General features: G+C 39.1%; 1 protein-coding gene across 2 annotated transcripts; it reads left to right on the forward strand.

Annotated features, from left to right (window-relative positions):
• Window positions 1-786: 786 nt before the first annotated feature.
• On the forward strand, window positions 787-8,617 carry aimp2 (aminoacyl tRNA synthetase complex interacting multifunctional protein 2). 2 transcript variants are annotated; one of them, XM_012872413.3, is made up of 4 exons: window positions 787-1,044; window positions 2,763-2,981; window positions 3,216-3,450; window positions 7,815-8,617. In XM_012872413.3, the coding sequence occupies exons 1-4, from the start codon at window positions 919-921 to the stop codon at window positions 8,201-8,203; spliced, it is 969 nt and encodes a 322-aa protein (XP_012727867.2). In that variant the 5' UTR covers window positions 787-918; the 3' UTR covers window positions 8,204-8,617. The 2 variants fall into 2 exon arrangements, with proteins under 2 accessions (XP_012727867.2, XP_012727868.2); XM_012872414.3 differs by having other exon boundaries at window positions 787-933.
• Window positions 8,618-12,904: the final 4,287 nt, after the last annotated feature.

Raw genomic sequence — 12,904 nt, forward strand, 5'->3', positions numbered from 1 at the left:
CCGTCTGCTGTTGTATTAGAACATAAAATAAATATGCAATGTATATTTGTCAGTGGAATGATTTTTTTTTTTTTTTTTATCTAGGCATTGGTCTAAAAAAGCTTAATGTGCTGAAAAAGTGAGATTTGGATATCTATGCTTCTTGAGCATTCGTTTGTTATCCTGTTAATGTGTTATTAATTGTAACCTTTTCATTGCTTAAATTTTCAAGACTACCAGAATTTGCATAGTGTTTTGTCTTTGGTCTGTCTGGTTAATCATACATCAGGCATTATGTTCAAACAGTTAATCAGCAGCCAAACACTTTTTAACTACTTGAGTATTTTTTTTTCTCAAATTACTACTTTTATTGACTTTACTTTTTACATTATACTTTACTTCATACCTTTTACTTTCTATATTTTTGGAAGGGATACTGTTGCTTCTTGAAGACAAACTTTTCTTATCTTAGATTGGTCCATCTCATTAATCTCAATTTGTTATGGAAATAACTGTAAATCTCCAAATACATATGAACCACCCAGGGAGAAGCTTAATCCAATCCAAATTTCATAAAAAAAATTATAAAAAAAACACGATTTGATCTATACAAACATGAAATGTTTGAAAATTGTCTTTTAGAACCAAAATCAATTAAACATTGTTTTTCGTTCGAAACTTTCTTATTTCATTTTAAAAATTGTAGTCTTTCGTAAATTAAATGTACAGAACATTTTACAATTAAAAAGAAAAAGAAAAAAGACACATTTTTGGTCTTTTGGTTTCTTCCCCCGGATGTGACGACACCGGTGGCCTCTGTTTCCGGTCTAGCCGTTAGCAGCAGCACTAGCTGCCTGTCAACATCACGCCTCTTCCGAGGACTTCTGTGTTTTGTCTTTTAACTGTTTGTCCCCGGCACAGCCCCGACTGTCCGTCGCCATGTCCATGTACCAGGTAAAGCCCGTCTGTCCGGACATAAAGATTGATTTGCCCACCTGCATGTACAAGTTACCGAATATCCACACGAGGCAAGGGAACAGCTGCAGCCCGGACCATGCGCTTCAGGTAACACATTACTGATCCAGTTTCAGACCGGATTTACAGCTCGTAGCCTCGGTTGTGCTCTGTTTCCCCGTCCCCGTAATGTTATGATATACGTCTACCTTAGCGTGTTTCCCTTGAACCAAGTTAGCTTTCCTAGCTTACTGGGGGAATCTGGCTGATGCAACCAGCTCTGCACTACTCTGTCATGCAGATTGCAATATCATTATCCATAATACATGTTTGGGTTGTGAAAATATCACTGCTTTGATTTAATCAACCACATCAGCACGTAATAACCCACTGCCAAAGTGATGATGCTCCTCAATAAAAAAGGCCATCTTGCCTTTAAGTCAAATGAGGTGAGCACTTTCTCATCTCTTTATGAACCTGCTGGGAAAACACGCCCTTTGGTCAGTGGAAACCCTTTACTGTGTCAGACCGGGTTTTATCACTGCATCAAGCAAATAAAATCATTAAGATTACTGCTTATTTAGATTTGCATCCCTCAATGGGGAAGTTGCTGTGCTGGCACTGTGCCCCCCTAAAACCAACCCTGCATCAATGAAGACAAACAGCAGGAATAAATCTGTGGTACAATGTGTTTGATTTGCACTTTGCTCAGTAGTTGATCAGATTTAGCAACAGTATGCATTTAGTAAGGGAGAGCTGCACACTGCAAAAACGGACCTAAACATAAATAAACTGTTCTTGAAATGAGTGTATTTGTCCTTGATTTGATCAGGTAATTAAGATGATCTGCCAATAGAATGAATATTTATACCCCCAAAATGAGATAATGATATACTGCACTTATAAGATGACGAGATGAGTTGTTCCTATTTTAAGTGCAAAAACATTTATTCCATTGGCAGATTTAGATTATCTTATTTACCTGCTCAAATCAAGTATAAATAATCATTTCAAGAGAATATGACAAATATTCTCAAATATTATAAACGTTTGCCACCTTGATTGTCCAAATCGAAGCTTATTTTTGGCCAGTCAGTTTATGTCAGTACACAAAGTTGAAAACTACAGGTTACCTGTTTAAATGTATTTTGCACTCTTAATGCACTCGTAATAGGACAAGACAACCTTTTATGGTGTAACCGTGTGTTTAAATACAATACGTTTATTATAATGTTTCGCAAACTGTAATTTTTATGTATTAAGTTTGATTTTTAATCAAGTGGCCAAGCAACGCAAATATAAATATTTCTATATAGGATAAAACCCACTTCAGATTGATTGTTAGCTGACCCATAGAAGGGCCACAAATCTCTTCATCCTGAAATTGTTTCCACACTTATGATGGAAGCGTTAGAGAGGACGCTTTTCTTTCCGTGTTGCATAGAAAGCTTCCCCTTAACTGCCGTTTAATGGTGCTTCTTATAATGGAAACTTTAAGATGGAAATGCATTATTTCTTTATAGTCCCCAAAGCATCAGCTTTTTATTTATTTTTTTATGCACAGACACATGCTATGAATCGGTCCTTGTTTTTGAGTGTTCCCCTGGAACCATTGTAATTGTCTTTCTGTGTTTAATGGCTACTATTAATCTGCTTCACACATCCCTAAAATTAAGCCTTTCTGAAATCATCAAGTTTTCAGACAAGGTAATTAGAAGGGCACGCAAAACTTCACCAAAGACACTTTGTTGCACTTGTTGTTAGTTGATGTATTGTCTAAATGCCTTTTGCCAAAAAAGAAAAGTAACCCTATCTTTCCATATTTCCAGAATGGTGACGTGGACCCAGCAGTCAAGGCTCTGGAGGCTCGCCAGGATGAGATCATGAGAAAGCTGTACGAGCTGAAAGCAGCCGTGGAAGGGCTCGCCAAGACTGTCACGACCCCTGATGCAGATCTGGACGTGACGGTCAGCAGCAGCCTCTCCTCCCAAAGCTCCAGCTGTGCCATCTTTAAAGGAACCACAAACCTGGACGCACTGCTGGGGAAGGTGAGGAACTGATGTATGTTTGTGCTTATTAGCATAACCAAAAGATTTTTACAACAGCTGCTTTAAAATCTGCGTAAAAAGTTAACTTAAATTGTAAAGGCCCTAGTAGATAGCTCACCCTGGTTATATTGGAAGCAGTCTTTGTATGTTAGAAGGCGTAGATAGACTGCTTCCCATTTCTGGACGCTGGAATAGAGAAATTGACCCACTGCTTGCGTTTCTTCGTGCAACAAGGACCTGGGCGCGCTCCGTGACATCGTCATAAATGCAAACCCTGCGAAGCCACCCCTCACGCTGCTGGTTCTCCACGGCCTGCTGTGTCAGCGCTACCGGGTGCTCTCCACTGTCCACGTCCACTCTTCTGTAAGCGGTGTGCGGCCACAGCTCCTGTCCTGCCTTGGTCCCAAACACGCAGACAGCTATGCCCGCCATATGTTCCAGCTGGGCTTCACCCTCATATGGAAAGACGGTAAGAGGAAACTGACACAGGTGCATGCTGATGGTTATATTAAGCCAAGTGCAAACTACAAGATTTTATTTGGGTAGAGATGAGGGCCTCACATTATTAGCTGGGATGCTATTGCTGAAAATTGTGATTATAATATGTAATAATGGTAACTATAATTTTATAACCAACCTATGTTTTTGTGAGCTTAAGTTTCACGGCTACTAAAAGTAAACAGGTGTAAGCACTGAGGGTACTGAAAATCCACCCAACTTAGAAAGTATACTATTGGCATGTAGAATTTGCATGCACAATACTTAAAATATCTTAACTAGAGTTGTCAACACAATCTAGCTCAATATAACCCATACTGAACAATTACTTCTTCAAAGATACTCATTCTCGTCAAAATTGGTATAAACTTTATTAAATAAATATTATTAAAACTAGTTAAGCTAATGCCTCAAGCTAACGCTACAAGCTAATGTCACAAGCTAATGCCTCAAGCTAACGCTACAAGCTAATGTCACAAGCTAACGCTATGACATTGATAATTGTAAGAGGCTTAATAAGGTCAATAAGTTCCTGTAACTGCAACAGTCGTTACCTTTTTGGCCAACACTAACTATTTAAATATTAGCTTTACAGATGCGGACAGCTCAATTCTGTCTGAGCTCCCCGTCGTCCCCTGCTTCCGCTCCATCCCGTGGTACGAGTCAACGCAGGAAAACATTATTCAGCTGACGGACGGCTTAGCCGGCTAATAAATAGCAACAAAACATACCAGTGCCACCTACCTCCCATTACTCCTCCATTTAGTTGTAAAACCATTGGAGGTGAAGGGGCCTAGATGAGCCAGACGCTGACAATTAGAGCAGAAATTTTTAAGGAACCGTAGCTGCTGTTGTTGATCACTAAATACAGTTTTGTCCAAAATTAGCAAAAGCAGAAATTAGACAGGGTCACTGCTGAATACATTTGCATGGATCAGATCCTTGTTTATACCGTAAAAACACAATTCATTTTAGTATAGAATCATCCTTTACTTGTCAACTCAGTAGTTTTGAATTTATTTGTCTGAACAGCAAATTGACAGGCAAATGGAAGCGCACAGTTGCACGCTAATTATAATCATAAAATAATTGCACGACTGAATTAAAGGTACATACTTCCATAAGGGATATTAAGTAGGAGACATTTAACTGATATATTTCTCTAAACTAGGGCTAAATTGTCCCCCTATTTATTGGTTTTGCTCTTATTAAGAACGTTAAATTCTAATTCTATTTAATCTGTTATGCTCTTTATTAGAAAGAGCATATTCAAAATATGTTGCTGTCATATTCAATCTTTTTATTAGTAGCTGTATTGAGTTTTAAATTTTACTCTCGACAGCCCTAGTCCTAACAAATATTGCATCACTATTTTGCACACATTGATATTGCTATGACGATTTCGCTTGGCATCACTAGGAATCTAGTTGTGCTAATGTACGGTGTCCCCACGGGCCAATAAGGGCCAGGCACATACCGTCCCTGATGAAGACTGTTTTTTTTTTACGGCTGTAGCCTCCTGACTTTTGATTACTTTCTTTTTTTCACAAGTTTTCCTTGTGGTTACACCTTCATCTGAGTAGCTCCTTGTGATTTAATCTGTTTTGTTTACACTCCTGAGGCTGTTATTTTATTGCACACAGGAACCAGTTCTCTGGGTCTAACCAGAAGGTCCTGTATTCACTCTCCTCTGTTTGCTTTATGTATTTTTTTTACTGTAGTATTCTTTTCATTTCTTGTTTCTTATTAGCTGATACTGCTGCTGACATCTTGGTCAACAGCCTGCACCGGCTCCTTCATTATATTTAGCATGCTGGATATTTGGTCAGAGAGTCCAACATGTCAAATAAAGTCCTAAGTCGTCACATACAATGAATGGTCAGCAGGCATCAGCATTTTTTGTTCCAGTGTAAAACTTAGGATCTTTGCAAAAGTATTTATACCATTTGAACTTGAACTAATGCATAACTGTGAAGTAGACGAAATTCAGTGTGACATAATTAGTTTCCGAAGTCACTTGATTTGTAAAAAGCCCCGATTTAAACTGTATACATAGTTAGTCTGTGGAGGCCTCACAGGTTTGTTACATAACATCAGTAAACAGCATCGTGAAGACCAAGAAAACACCAGACAATTAAAGCTGAGATAATGTTGTGGAGAAGTTTAAAGCAGGGTTAGGTTATATAACAGCACCACATGCTTTAAACATCTCACCATGACTTGTTCAGTTAATCATAAATCCAACGCTGTGCTTAACGGCAAACCTACCAGGACATGAGCGTCCACGTGAACTGGCAGGCTGAGCAAAGACACATTAATCAGAGATAAAGGGAGGATGTTCGTGGTAACTGAAGGGGCTGCAGAGATCTACAGCTCAGATTTGAGAATGTGATCATGAAGAGGTTAGCCACAATCCCTGGCCTTTCATGAAAAGTGGCAAGAAAGAAGCCAAGTGGTGTTGATGCAACAGACATAAGACTGCATGAATGTTCACTTTCCAACAGAACAACCACTAAACATAGAGCTAGAGCTACAGTACAGGTTTACATCACATCATGTGTTAGAATGGCCAAGTCAAAGTCCAGGTCACGATCTAAATGTGGCGTCACTTTATTTGCCAAAAGAAATGGGCAAATATTTTAACGGCCAGACGTTCAAAGCTGTTTGAAAATGACTTTCCTTCAAGAGGTACGCGCCTCTGCTTTGTTCCGCTACATGAAATCCTAATAAGAGGCACTGGAGTTGGTGGTTGAAGGTGGGGAATATTTCTGAAAGGCACTTTAGCTGTAGTGATTGAAAGCCTTTTTTGACTGCAACATCAAAGGTTTTATGGTTTTTAAGTACAGACTTTAAGGATTTTTCCCTGTTGGGAGTTCAACAGTTGTGATGGAAAGTAGTTTTTTCCTCATAGTCTGTAAAAATCAGCGGGCAGTAAAATGTGTAGTTCGTTACATTTTAACATTTTCTGCATATATTTTTTTTAAAAAGTAAACAAAACAAATGTATACTATTTTAAATTCTGTATTAATGTATAAAAATAGCTTCCCAAAATCTGTGACATAGCAGACACCTCTGCTGAACCACACAGGCTTAATTCACAGCCGAGCTGTTTAATTTGGATGTAATTTCATGTGAAAGCACGTGGGCAGATTGCTGCTCAGCTTGTCTGATATTATAAAACTTAATTACTATGCTATTTACCGGGTCAAAGTAATTACAAGAAACAATAAGACGTGAGCTTTCAAGTAGGCGTTCGGCTGCTTTGTACTTTGATTAAGAGGCAGAGCTTTATTTGATCGATGCCTGTAATCATCCGCAGCAAAGCTACCTGGAAGCAGTAGAATGAGCAAAACCTCCAGTTTTTAATGTTATTTCATAGGCTTTATTATTGCCTGTAACTTTTTAAAGTGTCTAGTTATGTTCATGCTTACTGCTGGTGTTGTTTTTTATTTCAAGCTGTTGCAAAATGATGCACCAACAGCAGTTGTCCTGAATGCAGTGCATTTTAATTAAAAAGAGTATAATGTTATTTATTTCAAAGGGTACAATGCACATTACAGAACATGGCATAATTAGCCATGAAGGCTTTTTCACATATATATAAAACATACAAGTCAGCCAGGGACTTTGATTAAAAAAAACATTTAAAATCAGAATGCATCAGTTAAAATAGAAAACATATTAGGTGGCACGGTTGTTAGAGTGAAATCAAAAGTAGATGTGATGTAGTAAATTAAAAATGTAAATATAATATATTGTTCATATTTAATAAAAGTCCCAAAGACAGGTTCTCAGACAACTTGAATATTGACCAGAGGAAGACATTCTCCAAAACAAGGGTTAACAGCCAGGGGTCATTGGTAAACAAGGTGGCTGTTCAGAGGGCTTTGTCCAAGTATATTACTGGAAAATTGAGTGGAAGGAAAAGCTGTGTTTAAAAAAGGTGCACACGCAACAGCTTGAGCAACCAGGGATTCTTTAGACTTTCAGAAGACCCTGCTGCACCGCGTTGATGCTGTAATTCATGCTAATAGAGCCCGCATGAAAATTTTGTACATTTGTGGACCACAAAGTTGACATTCCTTCTATGTTTGGAGAATCTTTTTTTTTTTTTCTGAGCGTATTTTATATCCCAAGTTTCTAAGAAACTGAATTTGGTGTTTTTTAAATTCGTTGTAAGCTCTCATCAATCAAAATGAACAGATAAACACTTGTATCACTTTGTTTAATAAGTCTGTATGCATTTCTCTTTTTACATTGAATTACTGAATTCATTTCTTGTTTATAAACCGTTATTACGATGCGCCGACACATTTCACTCTTGCTTGTTCGCAGTTCCCAAGCCGCAAATGAAGTTCAGCGTCCGCAACATGTGTCCCATTGAGGGCGAGGCCAACGTGGCGCGCTTCCTCTTCAAGCTGCTCGCTCCCTACCCCAGCTACCCCGCCCTGGCCACGCTGGTGGACAGCTGGGTGGACACGGCGTTCTACCAGCTGGCGGACGGCAGCGCCAAGGAGCGCGCCGCTGTCCTGCGGGCCGTCAACTCGGCCCTGGGTCGCGGCCCCTGGCTGTCCGGACCGGAGTTCTCCCTGGCCGACGTCGCCTGCTACTGCTGCTTGTTGCAGAACGGCCCGGCGGCCTCCACCGCCGCCAACGTCCAACGCTGGATCAAGTCCTGCGAGAACCTGGGTCACTTCGGTCCCGCTCAGCTCCTCGTAAAGTGACCAGGGCTGTCTTAGGACCAGAAACCAGAGGCAGCGTGACAGAGGGGCATTAGAATAAAAAATTATCTCAGCTATGTCTTGAACTCCTTCTAATTCTTCCCCACCTTGTTGTAGTGTAACAGACTCGGAGGGTAAAGTCATGTAAAAGTATTTATTTCTGCCATGCTGCTTTTATAAAATGAAAGGGGGGGGGTGCATGAGAGGGATCCATAGACGAGTGTTTGGTGATGGATTAAATTAGAAATACTGACGGAGGTTGTAACACAAATACACTGACTCTCCTCTAACTTTGTGCCTAACATGATCCTGTTCCAGATGCGTGTGGCGTGGGGTGTGACCAAGTCTTTTCACGAGTAATACTTCATATCATTTGGGGTTTTTAGACATTAAAAAGAAACTTGAATTTGCATCAAACTTTAAACTTTGGTTTGTTTCGTTTGTTTTAGTTCCCTTTAAAAAAAGATGATTTCCTTCATCCACTTTGTGATTCTGTGCAGTTGAATGACAGCCAACCAATGAAGTAACAGGTAAGGAACCGCTGGACGGCGCTGTCTCCACCACACTCTAAAAACAGAACTAAAAATAAGTAAAATTTTCTTGAAACTATTGTATTTGTCCTTGATTTCAGCAGGTAAATAAGATTATCTGCCAGTGGAAAGAGTAATATTAACCCTAAAATAAGATAATTAGATATACTGCACTTGAAATAAGTTGATGGAGACGATTTCTTCCTATTTTAAGTGTAAAACATCTTATTCCATTGGCAAATCTTATTTACCTATTCAAATAAAGTAGTAATACACTTATTTCAGGAAAATGTTAACTTATTTTAGTTCTGTTTTTGCAGTGCAGCCTTTAGGATCTATGTGCAGTTACAGGGGAACCAATATAAATCAGGATATCATCAGTGATTCAGTTCAATAATCTGGAACTTATGTTGCGGTGCGCCCCTAATGCACTCGATAGTTTGTCGGGGCTTTTTTTGCAGGAATCGCATCACTACGGCGTAGCATGGAGGCTGTCGGTCCATGGCTCTGCTGAATTGTTAGAAAATCTCAGGTTGATTTGACGCCGTCCTTTGGTTTTTCACAGACTATTACTGTGGCCTAGAACGTTGGGTCTGGTGTCTAGTCTTGACAAATCTCTACGCTTTTGGGTTTAGGTCGTTTGTTGGCCAGTCGGCTGCAGCAGTGCCATGGTCATTGAACCAAGTATTGTTACTTGGCGCCAAAAACAAAATCAGGATTTCCTGAAAGGTTCTCCGTAGAAGAAAACGTGAAGTGTTTAAGATCTGTTCTGTTTATTTGGTGAAACAACTACCTTGACTTTGGACTTATTAAAGACTGGACCAGCAGACGCCCAGCCTGGCTCCCCAGATCCTCACCGACTGGAAACCTACCACTGGGCTTGGATTCTTTCTCCAGACCATGGTACCTGGATTTTCCAAATTAAATGCTAAATAAGAGGAGAAATCTGGACCACTGAACCACATTTCAGCATTTTCCCCCTTAGATTAAAGCGCTTCACAGGCCACATCTGGTTTAGGAGTCCTTTAACACGATGAATCCAAGAGTTGGACCTTATGTCCTGGAAATGTCGGAGTGTATTGGCTGTTGAACAGCTGATCTAGCCACAGTTCATGCCTTGCAAATCTCCCTTGATCTCCAACTTTTACTACCAGTTTTCCTTCCACTCAACTTTCCACTAATGTCCTTAGATACAGCACAAAAGCCATCATCTTTGACCAACCTTTTGTGGCTTAACATCCTTGTGGAGAGTGTCCAACTGCTGAACAACTCTCCAGACAATAGTCTAACTATTGTGACTTTAGGAATAGAAATACTGACATTTTCTGATTTCTTGAGATGCACATGTACATAGTGGTTTAGAAACAACATAACTGAAGGTATTTGTCAGGTTTAATTAATTCAGCTTGAAATAAAGTATGAGGTCCTGTAGAAAGATGATAGTTGTGCTTTTTCTGTTTAATATTTATTTTTTAAAAATGGCCTTGAATGCAACTGCTGAACAGCAAAAGAGCATTTTATTTTAATTTGGAGACATCAACCTGACTTTTATGTAAGAGCAACATTTTTAGATGCATATTAACTTCATTTTCATATATAAATAAACCAAAAACATTAGCATATCAGGATATATATATATATATATATATATATATGTATATATATATGTATATATATATATATGTATATATCTCTAGTATAGTATCTCTCTATAGGGTGTCTACTCTCTCTCTAGTCTACTCCTTCCTGTCTATCTCTCTCTGTCTCTTACTCTCTCTTCTGTCATGTCTCTCTCTCTATGTCTCTCTCTCTGTACTCTCTCTATATATGGCTATATATATATATGTATATAAAGCAAAACTGGAAAATATTGTTTATACTTAAATGGTAGCAATGACAAACTTTCATGTAGAAAAAGGACAATTATGTCTGGACTGACAGCCTTCCAGCTTTAAAGAAACTATTTTTAAAGCTTGTCCTTTTTATAAATTTTTTCTCAGCCCAGACCAAGATTTTCCTAAGCCTTAAACATTTGTTTTCTTCAGCTCTGTCACTAGCTTGCGATGTGACAGTTTGGACTTGTTCATAGTTTCCTTTTTATCTAATGTTTTCAGTTAAAGCCCAACTTCCTGTCAGCAGTGGAGTTTCCCAGCTGCGGCTGCTTTAGGCAGTTTCTCTGCGAGGTTTTGCATACCTTGACATTCCTACAAGCAATAACGCTGAAAGAAACAGCCTCATCCTATGATTTCTCATTCTCTCCGAGGAATAGTTTTGCACTCTTTCCCCAGAGTTGTGCTCTTGACAGCTTCGGTCGGTGCCGAGCCTGCGCACAAACCTGCTGGTGTTCTGTGACAGGCTCCTGGTGGTCTCCAGGCAGCTGTCTGACAAGACGAAAGCTCTTAGCTGACATCTGGCCACATGGCAACACTTGAGACCTCTGCAGCAGTGTTTGAAATATCTGTCTTATAGATCCAGGCGCCCATGAACACCAATCAGTATGTGCTGATGGAGCCGAAGCTGCGCACAAGTACAGCTCCAGGCAGAAACTTACATACCGCTACACTCATCATGGACAAGGAGGCCATATTCATTTATGGCTTTATGTTTTCCAAGATGTACTCCAAAAATAATTTCAACTTGGGCTTTGCATGAGACAAGAATGGAAAGAAGAACAGGAACATAAGCAAAGAATAACAGAAAACCAAGAAAAAGGAAGACAAGAATCAGGGCTGAACAATTAATCGCATTTTCAATATAATCACGATTTTAAAAAACGCAATTTCCAAATTGCAGAGCTCAGCACATTTTGGCTATGTAACAATTAGGGAATCAGAAGCGTCCTTTAGGTGTCGGTAAAACGTTTAAAGTGGGTTTGCCTCCACATGGAAGGGAATACAGTTGCAGCAGTTAGATAATCTAATTTTATTACTTGTTTTAGAGTTTGTATAAATCATACATAGCATTAAGTACAGGTCAATCAGTTTAACACAGACTTGCTTGTTGATTGCACTTTATGTTCAACAAGGATTGATGTCCAAATCAACTAAAAGCTGTTCTCTTGAATAATATTCTGATCAATAGAAACATTAAAAGTTCTTGTTTTAAATAGTCCTTGTTCACAAACATCTTTATTGAGAGGCCATTTTTGTTGCTTGTGGTTAATGCAGAGAAAAGTCAAAATTGCAATTTTGGTTGAAATATATCGTAGGCAGAACGCAATTATTTCTGCACCAAGTTTAGATGCTGTGGATCTTTTAGCAACTAATCCGCACGGCGAGGAAACAAATTGATTTGTTGTTTGTATATGTTTAAAAAGACATGGTAAATTAAACTGGGGGAAAAAAAATCATATTAAATCGCAATTAGATTATTTTCCAAAATCGTTCAGCCTTAACAAGAATGGAAATGAAGAAGAAAAAGCAGAAGACAAAAGAAGATAGGATATTAGAAAAAAGTAAGGAATTACATGGAGGGCGGAAAGAATGTAGGGGACATAAAAAAAAAAAACACAAGGAAGTAAGGAAACAAGAAAGGACAGAAGGAATGACACAATGTGTCGAGGATGGGACAAGGAATGTAGTCTGGAAAATCCAAACACGTGTCCATCCTCCTAATTTCTTTTTCTATACTGATACAGACCTGGACAAAAATCTAATCAGATTTAAAGGGAATCTAACCTGTCGGAAGTTTAACATCTTTACCAAGAATCTAGGTCAAATATCCAGGCAGAACCTTGCTGATGGCGATAAAGCGTGTTTTTTCTGCAACTTGTTTAAGAGACATTTCTCCAGCTATTAAATGGGGGTGTATGTACATAAATGAGCCTTTGTGTGGTATTTTAACCCAGTGTTACTCAGGATCAGAGACGATGTCAAACTGCCCCCCCCCCCCCCCCACCATTCAAATTAGCCGTGGCTTTTCATTGCATCAACTGGGAAAAAGCAAAGCAGGGACGCATACAAACACCTTATTTTGTTCATCTTTTTATATGATAGAAAACATACAGAAAAGACGCGTTCTTACTGGACAGCCGTAGAAAAAAAAGTAGACCAACCAAAAAAAAAAAAGGGACGAAATGCCTTCAGTTTATCCGTAAAGACAGCCCGGATAGAAAGATGCTTTTTTGTCAGCTCATTCATTCTGAATGTCAGTGCTCGTGATTGTCAATCAAGAC

Source organism: Fundulus heteroclitus, chromosome 16 (genome assembly GCF_011125445.2).
Source record: "Fundulus heteroclitus isolate FHET01 chromosome 16, MU-UCD_Fhet_4.1, whole genome shotgun sequence".
Lineage (NCBI taxonomy): Eukaryota > Metazoa > Chordata > Actinopteri > Cyprinodontiformes > Fundulidae > Fundulus > Fundulus heteroclitus.

Bases quoted from the DNA above. Each gene is read 5' to 3' on its own strand.
- aimp2 (XM_012872413.3), top strand. From the start codon at position 919: ATGTCCATGTACCAGGTAAAGCCCGTCTGTCCGGACATAAAGATTGAT. The intron at 2,982-3,215 runs GTGAGGAACTGA...TCGTGCAACAAG, and splicing joins TGGACGCACTGCTGGGGAAG to GACCTGGGCGCGCTCCGTGA. The intron at 3,451-7,814 runs GTAAGAGGAAAC...GCTTGTTCGCAG, and splicing joins CACCCTCATATGGAAAGACG to TTCCCAAGCCGCAAATGAAG.